Source organism: Notamacropus eugenii, chromosome 3 (assembly GCF_028372415.1).
Source record: "Notamacropus eugenii isolate mMacEug1 chromosome 3, mMacEug1.pri_v2, whole genome shotgun sequence".
In the NCBI taxonomy this organism is placed as follows: domain Eukaryota; kingdom Metazoa; phylum Chordata; class Mammalia; order Diprotodontia; family Macropodidae; genus Notamacropus; species Notamacropus eugenii.
Window position 1 is genome coordinate 75,595,959 of NC_092874.1, and position 24,036 is coordinate 75,619,994.

At 39.0% G+C, this 24,036-nt stretch overlaps 1 protein-coding gene across 10 annotated transcripts in view; it reads left to right on the forward strand.

Annotated features, from left to right (window-relative positions):
- Positions 1–24,036, forward strand: part of CCNY (cyclin Y) — a 306,697-nt gene that overhangs the window by 142,740 nt on the left and 139,921 nt on the right. The window contains exons 1-2 of one of the 10 annotated variants that reach the window (XM_072652037.1): positions 4,836–5,591; positions 15,591–15,759. The exons of 3 other annotated variants lie outside the window; for them this stretch is intronic. Coding sequence is in view for 1 of the 7 variants with exons in the window: in XM_072652034.1 (XP_072508135.1) it covers positions 5,759–5,798 (40 nt within the window). In the remaining 6 variants the exon portion in view is untranslated. Of the gene's footprint in view, positions 1–4,835; positions 5,799–15,590; positions 15,760–24,036 lie in introns of those variants that run through there. 6 more of the 10 variants (XM_072652035.1, XM_072652040.1, XM_072652038.1 and 3 more) reach the window with 6 other exon arrangements.

Sequence of the window (24,036 nt, forward strand, 5' to 3'; positions counted from 1 at the left end):
AAGAAACCTACTGGGAGGGTATCGGGTTATGAAAGGCTTTGAATACCACCCAGAGGAGTTTAGATTTGATATTGGGGTTGATATGGAGTGTCCCTGGAGTTTATTTAGAAACAGAGGGGTTTGACATGGTCAGAACTATACTTTAGGAAGATGAGTTTGACAGCTGAGTGACTGACTGATTGCAGTGGAGAGAAGCTTGTAGTGGGGAGACCAATCAGCAGGCTATTTCTGTAGTCTAGGTAGAAGGTGATGAGATCTTGAGCACCAGAATTGTAGAAGCATCGTAGGAGAGAAGGGGACATAGAAGGGTGATGTTATGAAGGTCTTAACAAAAGTTTGGATATGGGAGATGAGGAGTGAGTAATTAAATTGTGAGCCTCTGTGACCAGGAGGATGGTGATGCCTTCAACATTAATAGGGAAGTTTGGGGGGTAGGAGGGACATTGCAAGTGACTGGAAAATGTGGAGGTGGGGAAATGAAAGGTATATTCAGGAGGAAGTCAATAACCTTATTTGGCTGGTGCAAAAGATTTGGAAAGATTTAGAAAGTTGAAAGTCAAGTGTCTTTACAAAATTTAAATGAGGTTCATTATTAATGGTAAAGTGGGAAATCATTTATAAAGCTATATTCTAGACTTCTGGCACTGGAGTTAGGATAAGTTGAGTTCAAAGCCCTGGTTCTGACACATAATGGCTATATGGTCATGGATCCACCCCCTTAATCTTGAAGTGAGTAGGTAGCTTTCAAAGACTATAAATTGTAGCCCAATTGCCTACTGTCATTACATTACTGGAAGAAATTTCCATGAGTGGAGGGTCTCAACACTGGTGAAACCACAAGTCTCTCCCGTTTCCCACCCCCAGATCTAACTGACTGAAATAAAATTGACCAGACATAAATATCTGTCTAGTCAAGTCAAGGAGTCATCTACACGGTCATTTTCAAGATTCTCACTTTCAAGTGATTGACTTTTATTTATTTTGTGAGAGGTATTTTGACTACCTAAATTGTGTTAGCTAGAATGAATTCCTAGCATAGATCCTAGGAATCCTAGAATGATTCTTAGTGTAGTAGCATAATAATTTGTAAAGTGCCTTGGAAGTTTATTGAATCCATTTTAAGCCACTAGAAAGAAGAAATATTTTACAGGAAATGAGAGTCATTACCACTTTCCTCTCTTCTAAACCCTGGGAGGATGTAGTAACATTATGAATATCAGTATTTTTTGTCTTAAGAATCAAAAAATTTTTTTGGGGGTACGGGATAGAGTACAATTTTCTTCTTCCTTTGGGAGTAGTTATGATTAAGCTGTGGGCAGGTGTGTGGCACAGTGGATAGAGCACTGGGCCTGGAGTCAGGAAGACTCTCCTTCCTGAGTTCAAATATGGCCTCAGATGCTTACTCGCGGTGTGACCCTGGGCAGGTCACTTAATCCTGTTTGCCTCAGCTTCTTCATTTATAAAATGTGCTGGAGAAGGAAATGGCAAATCATGCTAGTATCCTGGCCAAGAAAACCCAAATGGGATCATGAAGAGTTGGACATGACTGAAAACAGCTGAACAATTATTAACCTGTAGTCTATGAAATTAAAAATATTTTGATGATGGTATTTCATTGTAATTGGGTTTTCTCTTTTTGCTTTGTGCATTTAAGAACTTTGTTCTGAGAAGGAATCATAGCCTCCACCAGAATGCTAAAGTTGGCCATGATGCAAAAAAACGTTAAGAATCCCTGCATTAGAGAATATTGCTGTTACAGATTACTGTGGAGATAGGAACTGGGTTGAAAAGAGAGATATCTTTTCAGCATAAGCCATCATGTTCCTCTCACACTGTATACATGATTGTCCTGTGGTTCACACCAGCCCCCACTGTTTGCAGAGCCTCATGGCTCATTTTTATTTTTAGAACCTAGATACTGATTCTTTTTTTTTTTTAAGATTTAAATTTATTTTTAGCTTTTAATATTCATTTCCACAAGATTTGAGTTAGTAATTTTCTCCCCATCTTTTCCCCCCTACCCCTCATGGCATGCATTCTGATTACCCCTTCCCCCGGTCTTCCCTCCCTTCTATCATACCCCCCCCCCTTAGGCCCTACCCCTTTACTTTCTTGAAGGGCAAGATGGATTTCTATACCCCATTCTATACCCCATCTATACCCCATTGCCTGATTTCCAGTTGCATGTAAAAACAATTTTTTACCATTTATTTTTAAAATTTTGAGTTCCAAATTCTCTCCCTTCTTCCCTCCCCAATCCCCTTCCCCATTGAGAAGGCAAGCAATTCAATATAGGTTATACATGTGTAGTTATGCAGAACACCTCCATGATAGTCATGTTGTGAAAGACTATATTTCCCTCTATCTTATCCTGCCCCCCCAATTATTCTGTTTTCTCCTTTGACCCTGTCCCTTTTCTAGAGTGTTTGCTTCTGACTACCACCTCCCCAGTCTGCCCTCCCTTCTCTCATTTCCTTATCCCCTTCCCCCCTACTTTCCTGTAGGGTAAGATACTCAATCAAGTATATATGTTATGCCCTCCTTAAGCCAGATCTGATGAGAGTAAGGTTCACCCATTCCTTCTTACCTACCTCCTTTTCCCCTCCATTGTGAAACTTTTTTCTTATCTCTTTTATGTGAGATAATTCTAGGTGCTGATTTTTAAAGCCTTCATCTGCAAAGAGTTCCTCATTTCTTGATTTTGGCTCTACTTAAGTCAAAGTCCTTTGCCCCAAATATTTTCACTTGGCTTATGACTTTGTTGAACTGTTTGGATTTTTGTTTCTTGTGGTACACTTTAAAAGTCCGTTTGGTGCCCCCCTCTCATCTCCCCTTGGTGCATCTCATTGCGTGAATGTTGTTAGACTTGCTTTTTGACTTTGGGCAAGTTTCTTAACCTGCCTCTTAACCATGTTTCAATTTTCTTCGATGTAGAGTTAATGAGATGATCCCTAACATATTTTCCAGGACCATGTAACCTTGGACAAGTCTTAACCTGTCTAGGCCTCAGTTTTCTCATTAGAAAAGTGAGGGGATTTGACTAGACTTTCTTCTATTGCCCTTTCCTTATGTGAGATGCAATGAAATGAGTCATATGTGTGATTGACTTAGTGATGACTTTTGTAAAGTGCTGGGAGGGAGAGTCCACAATGGTGCCTGAGAGAAAGTTATTTTGAAATGTTTCTTTTGCCTTTCTTTAGCTTTATCTTAAAATATTCCATTTGTGTTTCATATCTAAAACATGTTAGGCAACTGCCTCATCTTATATTTTTCACGGCTTATGACTTCTGGCTGTTACATAGTTAATGAAGTTCCTAAGCACTTCAGATGACTTACTGATCTTTCTCCACCCCACCCACCTTATTTTTTTTTCATTTTCTGCAAACTAGCAGCCTGTACTTAAACCACAAAACTAGAGCTTATAATTTTCAGGTCCAAAGTGTTATATTTGTCATCTCCTAACCACATGTGGCTCTCTTGGTTCTCAAGTGCAGCCCTTCGATTGAATTCAAATTTCACAGAACAAATCCATTTAATAAAAGGATTTTTTGGTAAAACTTAGACTCAGTCAGAAGGCTGTACCCAAGGACCTAAAAGGCTACATGTGACTTTGAACCCACAGATTCCCCACCCCTGTCCTAGTAATTGAAAAATGAGCACACAAAGCTGTTGGTTTCTTCCTAGATATTTTGGTGTCTAGGTAGATAATGGTATTTGTAGTCGGTAACTGAGGCACTCTCTTATGCTACAAGCAACCATATTTTCTAAAAGTGTGCTCATATGAGTTCAGTATACCTTTATTAAGTGAGCATTGTATGCCAGGCTTTACCTCCCCAGGTGCTGAAGATAAAGGTAGAAAGGGAAACTGATTGATCCTTCCTATCACGGAACTTCCATTCTGCCAAAATCAGTTTATAAGCAGATTTGACCTCTTAATTATGCTTGTTTTAAAAAATGGATCTCATTCATTAAAACAACTAAGTATAGGCAAATATTTTAAAAATGAGGAAAATTGTAATATACCTCATAGTAGCACAGCATTTTAAAAGTATGGTAAATAATTTTAAGCTTTATCTTGAACTCTTAATTTATCTTAAACTTATCTTAAACTTTTAAACTTATCTTAAACTGTTCCTGGTTATGTCTAATCCAGCCTGGTTTTCCTCAGTGCTTATGGAAAATGTAAACCCAATTCACCTTGAGTTTTTTCCAGATTAGACCTTGTCAACAGCTTCTGGATTTTCTGCAGTGTTTTTCAGGCATAAAAAGCCCCACCATTCTTTCTTCTGCTGCCTTTTCTTCTGTAATTGTTTCTCCTACTATTTCTAGGAAATGGGAGACTGTATTCCCTTCACTTTATTGGGAGTGTGAGAGCTCTGGGTTTTGGTATTTTCTCCTCTTTCATGTTGAGAAGCAGATAAGAGTATATGTGGCTTTGTTCTCACTATGTTTGCAGGGTCTGTTCTTTATCCAATCAGAAAAAACTTTTTCTCCATCTACTTGGTACTCTTAACCATAACTCTCTGACATTTGGAATTAGGGTTGTGGTGATTCTAAGCAGCATAAAATAATAGAAAGAGCCCAGGCCTGAGAATTAGTAAACCTAGGTTCTAATTCTAGTTCAGCCGTTCAATAATTGTGTGACTTTTGGCAAATTGCCTAAGCACTCTGCACTTTAGCTAAGTAATCTGTAAAAATATTTTGGATTAGGTGAGCTATGAGGTTGATTTCAAGGCTTAAATCCAGTAATCCTAAATTGTATTGAATACATAATAGAGGCAAGGTGGCTCTGTGGAGAGAATATGGGCTCTGGGTTCAAATCCCACCCATGCCAATTACTACATGTATGATCATAGCCAAACCACTCAGGTTCTCAAAATCTCATAGCATCATCTGCAAAGTTGGGGTGGTGGTCTAAACAGCCTCTGCGGTCACTTTTTTCTCTAGATCTATGATCATAAATTAACTCACCAGTCATTTTTCTGTTGGCTCTCTTAATCATGACTTAAACGTACATCCTGCTTACTTGTGAAGCTTCAAAGAGTCGATTCTGGAATTCTGGACAGTCCACCATAGTTGCATACTTTTCTGAATTCCTGGAAAGCTCTTTTGAAAAAGAAACCCATGGGGGATCTTTTATTCCCCATACATACTCAGAATTCAAAAGCAGGAGCTTGTGAAAGCCAGATGGAAAATCCATGTTCTCCTAAAGATAGAGTCTTTGCACAGCACTTCCCACTCGTCACCTTGACCATGAACTCAGATGACCAGAGCAGCTCTACATGTTAAACACATACTAGGAACTGAAAAAAGAAATGTGGCTTATATTTTGGGGGAGGAATGGGAGTGGCAAAGGGCAATCTATCAGAGAAATGATTTTAGAATTCCAATTTTCCCATTAGGATCCATAGCCTCAGCTTTGCTTTGCCGAGAAGAAGAAAGAGCTCACAGCGAGGCAAGTGATTCTCTATCTTGGAAAAGGGCATAGAGAGAGCAGAGGTGCTGTTCTAGAACTCTGACAACAAAGGAAGAAATTAACCACAGAGGAGGAGAGAACTTACTCTGAGATGTCAGCAAAGATGAGCGATGAAGTAAGATTTGGTGAAATTCTAGCAGTAGTAGGAAAATGGCAGCCTCTTGAATTTCGTTGATAGCCTTCCTAAGGAGGGTTTTGGTCCCAAGACCAGGGACTATGTCCTTCGAGTTAGGAGTCCTCTTACATGCAGCCATGTCCTCTTTTGTCTGACATCATCCGGGAATGAGGTGTTGTGCATCAACGAATTTTCCAGAGGACAAAAGTATGCTTTTTCTTCTCCCAATTATTAAAAATTTAATTATCTTTAACATTTAATTACTTTTTGACTGGACTTGGGATTTCCCAAGTGTAGGGAGCTCCCAGCACTGCCTCTGCAACTTAAAAGTCTTAAACAGTTTTGCTAGGACACTGAGAGATTCAAGTGACTTGCTCAGAGTGGTGGCCAATTTGTGTCAAAGGTGGGACTTGGACTCAGCTTTATAGGTCTGTCTCTAACCCTGATACTTTCCTATCCCTCAGTTTTTTGATAGAAAATTTTTTTTTATGTTTATAGAAATCTTTCTCAAATGGATTATTCACTTCCCTGCCTTTTTCAGTATAATGTAATTAATTTAACCTTTTCTTGATGACCCAAAGTGACTTTAATGAAGGTCAGGCATTGTGCTGTGCCAAAGTACTGAGATTCCTATGTTTGGTGGAATATATTGGACTGTTTGGCTGCTCACTATAACTCTTGAGATCTTGTTTTCACTTAAAAAAACCCCAACCACCCACACGAAACCTTTTTGAGTTTCCCCCTTACCGTCTACCTGTCAGCTATGGATTATTTCCACTCTTATTTTATGTGCCTCTTCTATCCATCCCTGGCTATGTTTATGGCACAGGTTCTCCTCCCTCGTTCCCCTCCCCTTTCCAGTTTTCTGTTTAATTCTTCTGTGGACTGGGAAATCTGATAGTCAAGTTTCTTAAAAAATGTGTGTAAAATAATAATAGTTTTGGAAGGACTCTCCGAAGAGTCAGCAGAGTCTGGTATAGAAGAATGAGCACTGATCAGTCTTTGGTATTAGAAGGCCTTGTTCTGGCTCTCATATTTAGGGGTTCTGTGACCCAGGGCATGTCACTTGCTGGCTGAACTTCAGTTTCCTCATCTGTAAAATGTATGTGCGGAATGACGCTTGGATAGTTTATTACATAGGGTTATTGGAAGGAGGGTGCTTTGTAAACCTTAAACTGCTATATAAATGTATGTTTGTGCAATGATTGAAAACTACCAAAATTACTGCTGCTGCTGCTACTTCTACTGCTACCACTATAACTACTGCTACTGCTGCTGCTTCTATTACTACTACTGCTATGCCTTATGGCTTCCTTTCTGGGTTTTAGTTTTATTTGGAATGATGAAGGTTGTCAAAAAGTTGACTTTTAGACAAATGAGCTACTGTTGAACTTCTTCCACAGATGGATCATAAGGTATCATTGAGTCCAAAATGTATTTTTCCTTTTTAGTGCAGGAAATCCAAAGTGAAACCATTTTAACCTGTGTGTCTTTCTTTGACAGTGCTGTTTAGAAGCACAAGTGTTGTCTTCTCTCAGAAATAAGCTTTTGTAAGGGGGAAAACTGTTGATAGGACCCCCTGGAAAGAGGGCACTGGTTGTGTCAAAAGAAGGCTGAGGTGCAAAGGTGAGAGATGTAGGGAAGGGGAAAGGTCGTAGCTCCAGAGGGCTCAAGTTCTCAAGCTGTAGAGGACTTTGTGATAAGGAGGTTCCTGAGCAGCTAGAAAACATTAAGAAGGAAGGGAGAAACGCATAGGTTGGGGACATAAGAATAAAGGAATGAAACAAGGAGGAAATTATGTGAGAAGAGAAGGGTTGGGCATGGAAATTACAGTGTTATTTTCAGCTAAATAGAAAAAAAGACTACAAAGGAAAAATATTTTGCTACTGTTCACATCCTAGACTATCCATTTCCCTTTCCCCTCCTCCCACTGCCCCCTGGTCTACAGTGCCTTACATATAATAGGCATCCAGTGAATATTTTTGCATTAAGGGATTGATTTCATGGAACGACAATATAGAGTAACCAATTTATTTGGTGACAAATAAAGGCCTTTCTTCCCAATGTGATTTGAAAGGAAAGTAATTTGATTTGAGATAAAGATAATATGTGAATACATCTAAATGGAATAAATTGGAAATACTATGGGTAGTATATAGTATAACATAGAATTTAATAGCATACACTGTATATGTAGGATATATTATATAGTTTATAGTGCATATATATTATGTTATGGTGTATATATAGTATATACATACATATATAATGTACATATACACACATACACATAGTATACTATAGTATAGCATATACATACTATATATATACAAGTATATTATGGTAGTATATTATTCTGGTATATACTATATAATATATTATACTCCATGAATTCTTAGTATTCTTATTCCATGTATGTGTTATAATGGAGCATAGCAGGATACTGGGAGATGGGCTTGGCCTTTAGTGCCGTGGTCACCTTGGGAATACCCACAATTGGAGATGGGGTAAGTGAGTATGGTTCTGGTGTTTCAGTTGGTCTGTACTCCCTTGGTTAGGATGGATCAATCAGTTAGTCAACAAGAAATTAAATGCCTATTATGTGTTAGGCATTCTGCAAAGTTCTGAGGATATGTAACTATAAAGAATAAAAAAATTCCCACTCTCAAAGAGTTTCACTCCATTAAAGGAGACAACAAGTACATAAGCGAGGATTTACAGAATAAATGTTAAGAGAAAACCAGAAATAAGTACATGGTAGTTAGACTTAAGGCAGCTAGAGAAGGAAGGCGAAGACAGTTGGGGGTATCAGAAGTCTGTGCATAAGCAACTTCTGTGAGGAAAAGGTAGAGAGAGAAGAGGCATTCCAAGCATGAGGAACAGATGGCCAATGCAGTTGCACCCATAACACATGGAGAGGTAGAGAGGCCAGTTTAGACAGTAGAGTATGCAGGAAGGAGACTAATCTATGCGTGTGTGCATACATACATGTATATATATGTATATACACATATGTATACACACATGTATACACAGACATGTAAATATACAAACATGTATATATGTATATACATATATACATACACACATATATGCATACACATATTGAACTTGAAAAGATAGCTTGGGGCCAGGTTGTAAAGAATTTTAAAAGGTAAGCAGAGGAATTTGTATATTAGTCTAGAACCACTGAAGTTTGTTCAGTAGAGGAGAATTTGACCTTCAAGAAAATCACTTTGGGAACTGTACAGACCAGATGTGAGCAGAGATGGACTGGAGTGAGGAGAGAATTGAGGCAGGGAGATCAGTTAGGAGACTCTTGCATTAAGTGGTTCAGGGGAGAGATGATATGAACTTGAACTATGGTGATGCCAGTGGGAATTGAGACTTAAGTGTCAAATGTGACTGATGTTGTAAAGGAAGAGGAATAGTGAGATTGAGCATCTGATTGGATATGCGAGGTAAGGGGGAAATGAGAAGTTAAGAATGATGCTGAGAGTATGAACCTGGAAATAAGAATGTTTCAGAAAGGAGAGTTTGGAGAGCTCGACGATGAATTCTGTCATCATGATGAGTTTGCAACATACAATTTGAAATCTCAAGAGTACTCACTGTCTCCAGTGCAGTGTTATGCACTTATATACTTTGTTGCTTTCAGAATAGCAATTTTTAGACTAATCCCTGGGGTGGATGGGTCTGACTGGGCTATTTCAGTGTTCTCTAAGCCCATAAACAGCATCTGAGACTTGTTTGTAAAAAACTAAGGTGGCCGTTGGGGGAGTGGGCAGGAATGGGGTTCGCCTTGTGGAGTGTCCAAAAGCAGCTTGTGAATGTAGAGGGAAAAAGAAAGGATCCTCCCCAAAGAAAAGAAAATCCAGAAAGTTGCCTGTGCAGGTACCGAAGAAGTAAAGCAAATAGTTAAACAGATTGAGACTCCAGTCCTCAGTAAACTTTTACTGATGTCAAGCATTACAAACACTCATTAATAATGCTTGTTAATTGTGCTGTTAAGACAGACACTCATTAACCCAGATGTTAAACTGAGCTAGAAAGTTTCGTGATTTTTTTGCAACTTCTTTATTTTAAGGCAAAATCAGCACTTTTTACCTGTCAATTTATTTTCATAGTTGTCTGATAATCTAGTTTTGAAATGGTTAATGTTAATCCTAGAAGATATCAGGACTTTATAGGACCTGTAATTCTTGTATGGGGGTTTAGTCAATCAGTTATCAGTCATTAAGTATTTATTAAGAACCTGCCATGTGCCAGACTTTGTGCTAAGTGATGGGGATATAAAGAGCTTCCAGCCCATAGATTTCCTTCATGTTCACACATAGCCCCTTCCCCTGAACAGATCTTTGTGTGACTGACCAAAAATTCATCACCCTGGTTGAGAACCTCTTAAATTTACTCTGTTGGTAGCTAGTCGTATAGTAGGTCAATCAATCAAACAACTATGACAGAATATTCTTTGTTATATGGGATGATTCCTTGGGAGGAAGGAAGAGGGAAAGATAAAGGGGGAAAATAGAGGCAATCTAAAAACAAACGATAGCAATTTTTTTAAAAAAGAGTTTGTTGGCACTGTATTTGTCCCAAAGATAAAAAGGTAGAAGTAAGACATCCTTTTCTCATTATATTCTTGTAGGGAGATGCGCAGAAAGAGGAATGCAAAATAGGTGCATGTGTAAGATATATTTTTAAAGGTAATTAAAGATAAATTTCTAATGGGGGGAGAAAAGGCACTAGTGCCTGGGGGGTGGGGATCTGGAAGAGCCTCCTATAGAAGATGGGGCCAGAGTCAACTATAGAAGATGGGGCCAGAGTCAAGCTTAGAGAGAATTTAGGGATTCTGTAATGCAGAGTTGGGGAGAGAATATGGCTCTAACCTTCCAGAATCTATGGTCACATTTGAATAGCCTTCAAAAACCCAGTCTTTCCCTTGCCATGACAAGGGATCAGAGGAAGACTCAGTGGACATGTTTGTATTGGAGGTGCAGGCAAGTTATTTGATATGCTCAGGAGTGATAATAGTGCATATTTATATAGACTTTCTGTTTTGCAGAGAGCTTTCCTCATGAAAACCCTGTGAGGTGGAGTAATCTAATGAAGCTGAAAGGTTTACTTTGAGGTTGTTTGATCCTGGGAATTGAAGCTGCCTCTCTTGCTAGAGCGTCTTTCCCTCAAATAGAGAGAGCCTTAGGAACTGAACTGGCCTCACTGTTCTTTACACACTGTCCTCCAGCTCCACTCCCTGGGCCATCTGAACAGGCCCTTCTCCACATCTGAAATAGCCCCCTTCCCCTTGTCTTAGAAGCCTTCAGAGCTTATCCTAAAACATGACTTCTTATATGTGGCCTTTCCTGACGTCCACCCGTTGTTCATGCCTTCCCCACCTGCATTCACATCACATACATTTTATACAAATTTGTAAACGTGTTGTCTCCCTCAAAAGAACAGGAGCAGGAACTATTGATTTTTGGTTTTGTTTCTTCAGAATGCAGCACAACCTCATATATAGTAGGCCCTCAATAAATACTTGCTTGATAAAAAGAGGGAGATTTTCAAATGAAACTTTCTTTGGAAAAGACTTTTGTGGTGTGGTATTTATGGCCTAAAATGCTAAAACATTTGAGAAGGTTAGCATTTCATCTTTGAGAGCTATGTAGTGTTATAGCTTCCCACCCACTTCTGTGGAACCTTGGTATTTTAGGTAATGTGAAATGGATGCCGTGATGAAGTATTAATTGTAGTGATATTTTCCTCTCCAAATGATAAACTATGAATTGATGCATATATCTTTTTAAAAGATACATGCACAAAATTAAAAATTAAAATTTAATTAAAATTAAAAGTTAAAATTACATGTGGCAGTTTTTCAATATGAAAATGTGATGATTTCCTTTTCTTATGTTCCAGAATTTCCTGCCACCTCCACTTTGTCCCTGGGGAGTTTATATTTTCAGATTCCTCAGACGGGCATTTCTGGGTTCCTTCAGTTTTGGGGAGGGGTAAGATACTTAACTTTGTAGAAACTGTACAAGAATACTAACTTTGTCCGAAGTACATGAGGCTCATTTTGAATACTCCTTTGTCATCTAGCTTAGGAAAAGGAATTCAGGATGATCACACATCTTCATTCTGTGTAAAAACATAATCTTAGGATAAATGCACCTCCTGTACCCCCCTACCCTACCATGATGCAAACTACAGCCTATTTCTGTCCTCTTGGCTCTTGTGATTCTTGTCTGTATTCTTCCATAAATTTTCTGGCTGAGGAGTCTAGCCAAGTACTAGGGACCTTCCTTTGGATCTCCTGATCTACCTGTTTCTTCCTTTCCTTTCTTCTCTTAGTCCTTTTCCTCTTTTCTCTTCTCCTCTCTGCTTTTTCCCTTCTCCCCCTCTCTTCCTTTTCCTCCACTTCCTCTCTTCTTTTTCTTCTCCTTTGTCTCCTCTCCTTTCTCCCTTTCTTCCTCTTTCTTCTCTCTTTTTTGCCTCTTCTGTCACCTCTCTCCTATTTTTTTCCTTCTGTATCTTCTCCTCCTTCTCTTTCCCCTCCCTCTTCTTCCTCATCTACCTAGACATGGTTGACTTACTGGGAATACACATACAAGCATCTATGTCAGGCCACTATCAGGTGCTTTTTAATGTCTTATTTTGTGATCTTTCTCTTCAAAATATGGCTTTGTTTTAGCATATTGCTAGATGGAGCTATTGTGATCCATGGACAAGTGGGCTTTTCATCTGTTGATGAAAGCGAAGTAGAAACCATTTTTTTCATATTATTATATCTTTGGGAGGAAAAGTGGGCAGAAGAGTAGGTTCTTTCCCAGATAATGTATATTTACAATCTTCTGTAACTGAGTAGCCCCTCCTCTTTTCGTGCTTTTTCTTCATTTCTTTTGATTCTCATTCTTTTAGTTTTAGTAAACTGTCACTAGAACTTTAATTAAAAATTAAGAATTTCAAGCAGAAGAATAGAAATTGCCTGAATGAATGCAGTTCAAAATAGTACAGATATTGTCTGATTTTGCAGAATAGATGTCTTCCTATAGAGCTGATTCCAGTAATTTAATCTGATTTTGCCTTTGACTTTCGTTATACAATTAGGGATGATTTCCCTCTAAAAAAGAATTGTCCTCGGGATACAATAAAATTACATTGAAAAGAACAGCCAACCTTTTCACACCACATATTTAAAAATAACCTTATCATGTAAAATGTTGGTAGCTGTAATTGAAAATAATTCAGTACTTTAAATGCATTGGCATGGGTACTCCCCCCACCAATGCAGATAGCGTGTCTTCTGTGGCTTACTAGAAGGTCTTTATGATACCATGGTCAAGAAAATGCATTTTTTCTAAACTTCTGCTGAAGGATATTTTGAAATAGTATTTTAAAATTATAAGATATTAGAAGAAGTCACAATGTGAATGCAAAGTAAACCCCATTAAAGGGCTCTTGATACCTTACCAAAGGGCAGATAACATCAAGTTTCTTAATTAAGGCTAGGCAGTGAGGGCACAAAGCTCTGGCTGGTCCAGACTGGAACAATTTCAGATACTGGCTCTATGACAGAGCCCAAGTCTTTCTTCTGAGGACCAGCCCAACTATCCTCCACTCAGAGTTTCATCACCAGTGCATTGGCCCCCAAGGGTGTATATATTTTTCTTCCAGTCACAGAAACTTACGAAGATCATCTCCTAAGGCATGAAACAGTTGATATCTGCATTGGTGGAGGATTTGTATCCATAATGACAAAATTATAGGTTCTTGAAATATTACAGAACTACTGAATATAGTGTAACCAGCTTATTTTTTTTTTTACTTTTGGTGTAATGCTCTGAAAGCTTAAAGGAAAAAAAACCATAATATAACTATAATAATTAGGGCAGTAAATAGAGTACCAGACTTGGATTCTGAAAGACGTGAGTGTGAATCTTGCCTGTAGATGCTTATTGGCTGTGTGGCTCTGGGCAAGATACTTAACTTTTCTCAGACTTATTTTCTTTATCTATACAGTGGAGATAACAGTAGTACCTACCCCATAGGATTGTTGTGAGGACCAAATGACATAACAGGTAAAGCACTTTGTAAACTTTAAAGTATTATACAGGGTATCCCAAAAAGTCTTAGTGCAGTTTGGGACACCCTGTATAAATTGCTGGTGGTGGTGATGATGGACAGGGAAGTTGTTCAAGGCTTGTAGTCCTTGACAAGAAACACGACTGGCAAAAATAGCAGCCCCCATTTGTAAGACACTTTTTAGGTTTGCGAAGTATTGTAATAATCATGAGGCAGCTAGATGGCTCAGTGCAGAGTGCTGGGCCTGCAGTCAGGAACACCTGAATCAAATCCAGCCTCAGACATTTACTGGTTGTGTGAGCCTGGATAGGTCATTTAAATTAACCTCTGTTTGCCTTAATCCACTGGAAAAGGAAATGGCAAACCACTCCAGTATCTTTGCCAAGAAAACCCCCTGGACAGTATAGTCCATGAGGTCACAAAGAATTGGACACAACCTAGTAGCAGAATAACTGCCAAAGCAGCAGCTAACATGTATAGAGTTTCAGCTGTGTACCTGACACTATGAGAATATTATCTCATGTGTTCCTCACAGCAACCCTGACAGGTAGGTGCTGTTGTCCCCATTTTACAGATGAGGATACTGAGGCACACAGGTTAAGTGACTCACACATCTAGGAAGTATCTGAGACCAGATTTGAACTCAAGTCTTCTTGAGTCCAGGCCTGGCACTCTATTCACTGCACCAGCCAGCTGCCCCTTGTCACAACCAGGGGAGTACAGATTTTATGATGTCCCTCTTGTTTTAGACTAAGTGGCATCCTCCCAGGGGACTCAGTTCAATGTTAGAACCAGGACTACAACTCATGTCTTCTTCCTATTCTTAGGTGCTAAGAATTGGGAGTAATAGATGGTTTCTGTTCGTAAGAGATTTACTATTTGGAGGGGAAAGCAGAACGAAAGAAAACATAAAATATTTGGTGACATATTCTAAGTGCCTAAGATTGCACACTTGCCTGGTGCTGCCAGGTCTGCAGAAGCCTTTATTCATTGCCTTGCTTGATTTCCCCAACAAGGTCATGAGGTGAGTGCTCCTGCTCCCAACATTATTAATGCTGTGGCTTCCAGAGCTAATGTCTTGGGTCATTTAACTAGTCTATTCCAGAGGCAGGCTTTGAATGCAGGTCTCTCCAGACTGTAGAACCCTTACCATTACAACATGCTGCTGTAGGCATCGGGGTGGAGGTGGGGGTGGGGATTGCTGGTGTGTTGGGAAAAGGAAAGAATTTGTTGTGGGTCTTGAGGAAAAGTAAGATTGCTATAGGTGGAGAGGAGGAAAGAGGGCATTTTGGGCAGGAAAGATAGTATGTACAATTTCAAAAGGACAAGGAGGCATTTCAAGATTTAGGGGATGACAGGTCCATCATTTTGCCTGGAGTGAAGGGTTTTATATATATAGCCATAATGCTGTGTTATTTAGGATGGGATGAAATACAAAAGAGAAATTAGAGGCAAAGAACAGTTTTGAGAGAGAGAGAGAGAGAGGTAAGAGTCCAAGAATGAAGTGATATGTCTAGACTAAGACAGTGAAAATGAGAATGGACAGTAAGGTGTGGATGTAAGAAACAGTTGTAAAGGAAGAATGGACAAGAACTGGTAGCTGACTGGATTGGGGAGGGAAAGAGAAAGAGGAGAGGAACCATAGAATGATAGAGGGACCTCACAGGTCATCTAGGCCTTTCCATGCCTAACTAAGGATGCCTCAGAAGTTTGAAGACTGGCAAAATGGTGGTACTGTTGATAAAAATAGGAAAATCTGAAGGGAAAACAGTTTTGGTGGGAGAGTAGGGAGGGATGATGCCTTTGATTTTGGATACGCAGACTTTGAGGTGATGATGGAGATAGCAGCATATAGTACAAAATGCAGGACTAAAGATCGGCTTCTCTTCAGTTTGCCTCTATTTTCTCTCCAAGGATAACACACAACTCTCTTTGGCTGCTCAGGTCCCATTCTCAGCTCTTTGTGGAAGCCAGTAGCAAAGGCAGCAATTCAAAATGGAGTAGTTAATAAACAAAAGGGAGCATACTTACTGGAGCACACAAACGAGGGGACCTGAAAAAATTATGTAAATCGAGGCACCAGGTAATGTATTTTGAATCCATTCCCTGATTTTATAAATTTGTTGATAGCTAATTTTTGTCTCTCAGAAGTCATTGTGATCATTACCTCACCTGTGCAGATAAACTTTAACTGTGTGGAGAGCAAGAAATGTTTGTGCTTGAATATTCTTGGGAAGCCAGTATAATTGCTTGTCTTTTCAGCCCTCTACCCTGACCCATGATTTTGACCAATGATTTCACTTTTGCTTCTATGGCAAATCATTTTCCAAACAACTGGGAAAAATAATAGCTAACATTTATATAGCACTTTAAGACTTCCAAAGGGCTATCTCATTTGATCCTCACAATAACCCTTTAAGGTAGGTGCTGTTATCATCCCTTTCTTACAAATGTGAGAACTGAGGCTGAGAGAAGTTAATTAGAGGTTAACCCTGCCTTCAAGAACTCTGTACCCCTTGGCTGGTAAAATCCAAACTGACTGATTGGAACTGTCCTTTCTCTACCAGATGTGAGCAGGAGAAGGAAACAAAAGTCAGAGATTTGGCCCATCCACTGAGCAGTCGACCCCTATGTAATTGAAAATTAACTATGCTTCACCATTTTAACCCACATGGGTGTGAAGCTCTGATTTTATCAACAGAGAGAACTTCTAGTGTGGAAATGCCACCTACAAATATAGATCAACTGTTCATCAGAAAACGATGCCATTGGAGAGTTTCCTCTCTGAGGTTGAGTGATCTCTTATCTTTCCCCTGGTCATGTAATGAGGACATGTACATTCAGGCAGTACCTGAATGTAGGTTTATCTAATGTCAAAGTTTGCTTTCTACCTGCTCTGCCAAGTTGTCTTTTCATGCTTTCAACATAAAGCTTGGTTGTGTTTGAAGTTCCATCTAAACAATTAGGCCCAATAGTATATTCTCCCAAAGTGGTTCATTTGATCTGGAGCTTTCTTTTTGCATAAAAGCATGAAGGATGTTTATTTCAACAAACATTCACTAACCAGTAAGGCCAAGTCCAGGGTACTGAGTTGGGTGCTGTGGATACACAGAAGAAAAATGTGCCACATTCCCTGCTCTCAGTCAGCTTGCATGAAAATACAGACACACACACACACACACACACACACGAGATTATGATAGATGTGTAATTACGAGGCAACGGAGAATGTGATAAGCAAAGAGAGATGCAGATAAAGAATTACAAGAAAGCTAGAGGAGAGAAGAGATCCCTTGGTGTTGGAGGGAATTCAGGAAGACTTTGTGGAAGAGCTCTGTACCATAGCTGTACCTTGAAAGGAGGGAAAGATTACAAGTTGAAATGAGGAGGGAGTGCATTCTAGCCATGTGGGATAACTCTTTGTTGTTTGTTGTCCAGTCATTTTAGCTGTGTCCAGTTCTTCATGGCTTAATCTGGGGTTTTCTTGGCAGAGATACTGGAGTGGTTACCATTTCCTTCTTCAGTTCATTTTACAGATGAGAAAACTGAGGCAAGTAAAGTTAAGAGACTTGCCCAGGGTCACATATCTGAGGCCAGATTTTACCTCAGGAAGGTGAGATTTTCTGCCTTTGGGCCTGACACTATGCACTATGGGATAACTAATCTGTGCAAATTCAGAGAGATGGCAGAAGGGAAGAAGGCTGTTAGAGACTGCTAACATCGGATTTATCTAGAATAGAGTTTGTGTAGGTAGTCTAACAAATGAAAGAGAAAGAGAGAGAGAGAGAGAGAGAGAGAGAGAGAGAGAGAGAGAGAGAGAGAGAGAGAGAGCAAGTGCTGACCTGGAGATTAAGAAGACCTGAGTTCAAACTGACCTTTTGACCATGGAGAAGTCACTTAAGCTCTCCTTGCCCCAGGCAATTTTCTAAGATTATAAAGTGCATGGAAGGTGCTGACCTACCTTGGTGGGTCTCCTCACCCTAGCAGTTCCCTATATGACTGAAGTCATAGATCCAGTCTCTGTCCCTAGTCTCATCCTTGTGGTGGATTTGAAAGGCAGTTGTTTGAAACAAGACTGGAAATGTAGGTTTGAGGCAGGTGGTGGAGGACCTTAAATGCTAAGTTAAGGAGTTTATATTTTTATCTAATAGACAAGAATGGGGAAAGGATCCTGAGGAAGGAAATAACTTAGAGACACCCATATGTCAGAAAGATGATTTTGACCAGAGCTATGGCAAGGATGGTTTGGAGAGTTGAGGGGAGAAGATCGCTTAGAATACTATTCTAATTGTCCAAGTCAGAGGGGGTCAAGACTGGGCTATGGGGGAGACATCTTTTGGACATAGGAGGGACTAGATGACCGTTCTATGATTATGTGATTTTACTCTAAGAAAAGGTGTATAACAAAAATGATTTTAAAATGGCCACTGCTGAGAAATTTCCTCTTTGTTTTGTTTGTGTTTTGGGAAGTTTGGTCTTTAGAATTAGGGTTAAATTAAATGACTAGATTGTTCTTTTCATATTTTCTTTAATTGACTGATTTATTTTGGAAATGAGCTAGCCTGGTCCGCAGAGTCAATGAGCACGTGATTGAGACATATGCTTCTTTTAAAGGATTTCATAATCCAGTACTTTGCTGCCGGTTATCACCAGTGTGGGAAAGGAAGGTTGTTCTTCTATAACTAAAGCACTCAAATAACACCTCACATTTTATCACTGGTTTGCACTTCGGATAAAAGTGTTGAGAGTAATTTAGACTGGTGCGTATTAAAAATGTACAGAATGGCTTCATTTATATTCTACTTAATTGTGCTAAATTGTGTTTATTTTATTTACAAAGTTTTTATTGTCTTTTTATTTTAGATTTAAATGCTAAAACTTAAATACATGATGCAAAAGAAAAGAAATATAAACTTAAATGTAAAAATAAGAAAAGAAAAAATTTCATGTGTACAGCAGAACATGAGAGGATTCAAAATACATAGCAATAAATTTCCATTTCAAGAAAGCCTATATAATAAATACTCTGCATTGTGTTGAGAGCTGTCCATCTTTTCTTTGCTTTTTTGTGGGTTTTCTTTTGTTCTCTGCTGTGCACTTTTTACTTTGTTCTATATTTACAAAGTTTTGAAAAAATGCATGTTCATACTACCTGATTTATTTTCATAACTCATGGATGTGGATTATACTAAGGTGTCACTCTAGACGTCAGAACTGTTTTTGGTGAAGGCACTTGAAATGCTAAAAGATGGATTATGTTGGTGGAGAAATCCTGGTGTCAGTGGTAAGAGTATTTTTTTCCTTCTGCCCCCCCCCCCCCCATTTTTTTTAAACCCCATTGCACAGACAATAGCCTGGGCCTTAGGAATAGTAAAGGAAATTGAGCTCTAGAAATATCCTGAACAAAGCCCTTTCAGCCATCAGTGGAGCTGGCATCTGTACTGTTCTCTAGTAATTGCCAGGCAGTGGATGTCCAGGGATCTGCAGTCTCTTTATCTGCCCCCTTCCTCTCTTCTCTGCAGGTGGCTCTTCAGCCCTTATCAGGTTTTCCAAATTTCACATCAATTATGAATGCGTCATTGATATTTAAGGTTCTCATGCAACTTCGGCATATTCTCCTTTCTAGTAAAGTCCCCATCTTATGGGTCTGATTCACTGATGTCATATGACTAATAGAAGGTCTGATCTAGGGTACAAAAAAGAAGATTGTATCAAAACCAAAATTATAGGAAACCTATGAAAATACTTTTAAAAAGTTAAAAGTAAGCCTTTAAAATGAAAGACATTTCAAAAAGGAAATTATAATATTTTAAAAATTCTAGCCCAGAAAAAAATTCTTCTTACCATTTAAAGACATGATAGTAATAGCAGAATACAAAAAAATCGTAGTTTTTAGAATTGGAAGTGACCTTAAAGGCCATCTATTCCAATTCTCTCATTTTATAGGTAAAGAAAGTGCAATCCAGACTTGAAATGAATTGCCCAAGGTCACACACAGAGAGTATTAAGAATAGAAGAGTCAGAATTTGAATTCATGTCTTCTGATGTCCGTAATCTGGCATGCTGTGTAGTACATTCCTATATTTATATGGTGTTTTACAACAACAAAGTCTCTTTTTTTCCACAATCATTTCAATTTGATACTTAAAATAAAACCATATCAAGGCAAATTGTATCCCACCAGTGGGGACACTGAGATCTAGCAAACTTCAGTGAGCTGCTCAGGTTTAGGCAGCCAATAAATGATAGATTCCAGTCCACATCTGGTCTGATTCCACATCTGGCATTATCCTTTGTCAGGAAGATTACATGTTGCCTCAGCAGACGTTAGAATGTAAGGGGACCGGGAGGAGTTTTGCTTTTATCTTTGTTTTCTCACCGCCTAACCCATAGCCTGCCACATAGTTGACTCCTCATAAATTCTTACCAATTGCTTGTCAAATCAGAGTTAGAGTTAGCAAGTTGTATTTAATAAACTCTTTTTGATGGATTGCTAAAATTTTCTGCTGCCCTGCCTTCCACCCTCCCATATTTTATTTCTAATCTTTACTTCTTAGGAAAAACTCTTCTAATCCTTCATTGGTTCCTTTTTTCATTCCCTTAGTATAGGGGTTCTTAACCTGGAGTCTATAAAGTTATTTTTAAAAAACTGATAATTATAGTGGATTTTCTTTTTAATCCTGTATTTTTTATTTTATGCATTTAAAAACATTCCAAGAAGGATTCTCTTGATTTCACTAGACTTGCTGCCAAAGCGGGGTGTACAACACACAAAAAAATTGAAAACTCCAAACTTTTATTTGCTTTGCCTCCTTCTTTTAGGTACTTGTGAGCCATTTTCTAGTTGTTTTTTACCCTCTACAAGACCATAAGAACCATGAAGGAAAGGATTGTGTTTTATTTAATTGTTGCATCTCCCCTAGAGCCTAAGACAGTGCATATTATGAATCAGAAGCTGTTGACTTGAAAGCCAAGGTTCCTTCCAAGCTCTTTCTATGACTTAGATGACTTAGATTCCCTCTTTTTTTTACTGTTTTTTTCCTCAAAATTTATTATTCATTTTCAGTTTTTAACATTCACTTCCCTAAGTTCCAAATTTTCTTCCCCTTCCTCCCCAAGATGCCACACAATCTCATTTGTGTTCTACACATACATTCCTATTAAACACATTTTCACATTAGTCATGTTGCATAGAAGAATTATAACAAAGGGGAGAAACCATGAAAAAAAACATAACAAAAGAGAAAATAGTCTGCTTCATTCTGTATTCGGACTCCATAGTTCTTTTTTTGGATGTGGATGGCATTTTGCATCATGACTCCTTTGGAAAAGTTTTAGGTCCTTGCATTGCTGAGAAGGGCCAAGTCCATCAAAATTAGTCCTCACACACTGTGGCTGTTACTGTGTATAGTGTTCTCCTGGTTCTGCTCATTTCACTCAGAATAAGTTCATATAAGTCTTTCCAGGTTTTTCTGAAGTCTGCCTGCTCATCATTTCTTAGAGCACAATAGTATTCCATTACATTCATATACCACAACTTGTTCAACCATTCCTCAATTGATGGGCATCCCCTTGGCCACCACAAAAAGAGCTGCTATAAATATTTTTGTACATGTGGGTCCTTTTCTCATTTTTAAGATCTCTTTGGGATATAGCCCTAGAAGCGATATTTCTGGGTCAAACGGTATGCCCATTTTTATAGCCCTTTGGGCATAGTTCCAAACTGCTCTCCAGAATGGTTGGATGAGCTCATAGCTTTATCAACAATGACTTAGTGTTCCAACTCTCCCACATCTTCTCCAACATTTATAATATTCTAGATTCCCTCTTACTTGCTGCAAATAAAACCCTGTTTTGTCAATAATTAAGAAGTCTGTAGTCTTATTCACAAGCATTGTCACTTCAAGTAGCTTGGAAGGCTTATTATGAATAGTATCTCCTATTTTGCTGTTTACTTTGCCACAGCAGGTAGAAGTGCCCACTGTGTGGGGAAAGAGGAGGGAAATTCCTTGAAATCTATGGTTCTAGTTTGCTCATCTTAGCAAAAAGTTGGCTATTCTGTTGTGTGTCGTGGTAAAGCTGTGTATGGAAAGTGCTTTGCAAATCTCATGTTGTTAGAGACGTAGTGCAGGCCAGCACAAAATAAAATCATAGCGTTATTGGTTGGTTAGTTGTATATCCTTAAAACAAAACAACAGTACATTGTATAAAGATTCTGTGAAGTAGGTGCAGAGATCCTTGCTTTCTAAGTTTTGCTGGTATACTGTACAAAAAACGAGAACATCACGAACTCTAGCAGTCCCCAAGTGGGCCAGTAATTTTCCATCTCTTTTCATGATTTCCAAAACTTTATCAGTGAATTAATAAGATCTGTTGATGTGAGAACCCAACCAGACAGAAATTCCTGCCAAATGAATTAAAGAGCAAAACTTTTTTCCCCCAAGCAAAGTTTTGGTGGTTTTAGTTTTTAGTATTTTTAGCTGTCCCCATGGACCACATCTGGGGTTCTAAGTGTGTTTAACTGAGGTCTTAAGGTTAGGAGAGGGTAACTTTCATTTGAAGTCATGTAAAATTCTGTGTGGGTGAAAAACCAGTGTTCCTCTGAACTTTAGCCTATCCATTCCTTGAGTAGTGCCAGCATTGCCTCACATCAGAGTGGACATGGTAGCTAGGGCCTCTTAGATGGTGGAAATTAGATGCCTTGAGACTTGCATCAAAGGGGCTGCATAGGCCTTCACACCAAAATGCTATATACATCTAATGACTCTTGTTAATTGTCTCGACTTGGATATGGCATTTCCCTCCCCTTAAATTATCTAATACACATTCATCTGACTCACTTTTGAATTTATTTGCACAATTGCTGTCATCTATTATCTATTGCAATTTCTATGCCTTACCCCTTGCTTAGTCCCTGTGCTGTCCTGACTATGCTTTCCACTGTGTCCTTTAAAATTTCTGTTTCATTGGTAACAGTCTCTCTCTTCCTTTTATACTTAGACTTTCTGGAATTAACTAAACCTTGGCTGTCCCCAGAGAATTTCACAATTCTAGTTCCTCCCTCTAATGCAGGGTATCCCATCCCATTTCTTCCTGGACCTGAATGTTAAATTGGCATTCTCTTCAGTTCCCATTGACCCTTTGGGATCCTTGATCTGCCATCAACATTTGACAGCTTCTCCTTAGATGTTAATACCGTCTTATTATATTATCATCCTTTCTCCATCTTTGTTACTGCGGTCTACCAACTTCTTTAGCCTTTCTCATTTCTCTGTGTGTGACTGGCACTGCCTTCCTTCTCCACCCAGATGCCTGCGGACTTGGATCTATATTGATGGCCCTTTGCATGTACTGTTCTCAAATTTTCTTGAATTTCCTCAAGGTCTGTAAATCTCCACCTCCATTCTTTTTTAGTAACCTACTTTAGTGATCGCACCTTTATCCCTGTCCTTAGCCCCTGCATCATTTGATACTGCTGACTACCTGATTTCTTCCTTTTTGATTCCTTCTGTTCTGCAGTCCCATAGCACTGCAATCCCATTATTTTCCTGCATCTTTGCTATCCATTTGTTGTTCTCCTGCCTCATAAGCCTGAGTGTTTCCCAAGGTCTCCATGCTGTTTGTCTTGGTGATTTCACCCATTTTCTTGGCTCTAGTTAGTACCTAGGATCATAGGATCTGTCTCTCTGCAGTATATTCTGATAACTTCCTCACTCTACCTTTAACCTCTTACAAGAGTTCCAAACCAATTTGGATTTTCCTTCATCTGTCAGACTGTCTGCCTCATCATTCAGTCTTCACCACAGCTCTGGGAGGCAGGTGTATTATCTTCATTTTACAGATGAGGAAGCTGAGGTAAACCGAGGTTAAATGACTTGCCCAGGGCCACACAAGTAGCATGTGTCTGAGTCTGGATCTGACTTCAGGTCTTTCTGACTCCAGACCTGGCATTCTATCTACTGCACTACCTAACTGCCTACTAGATAGTGATTAGGCAAGGTCAAACTAGTATTTTGTTTTGGTCTGGTTGATAATTTTCCCCTCTGTGGTAGAAGAATGAAGGGGTGATATTGTCTCATTGTGTCCTATAAAAAAGATGGCATATCATATTTTTGCATGCTGTTGGAAGCATATCCTTATTTAAAAAAACTAAAATTGTTGATCATTTCACTTTAAAGACGCAGAGAGAATTGAAGAGATTCCCCAATGTTATTTATTTTTTTCCCCATGACTGACCCTACTGTGACTCCCTCTATATACAATCAGGTAAGTAGGCAGAGCAGCAGAAAATAAAGAATTGTGGGCTTTTTTCCACCTTCCATACGTCAGAACTGCTCTTTAGTTCAGATTAGATTGGCAG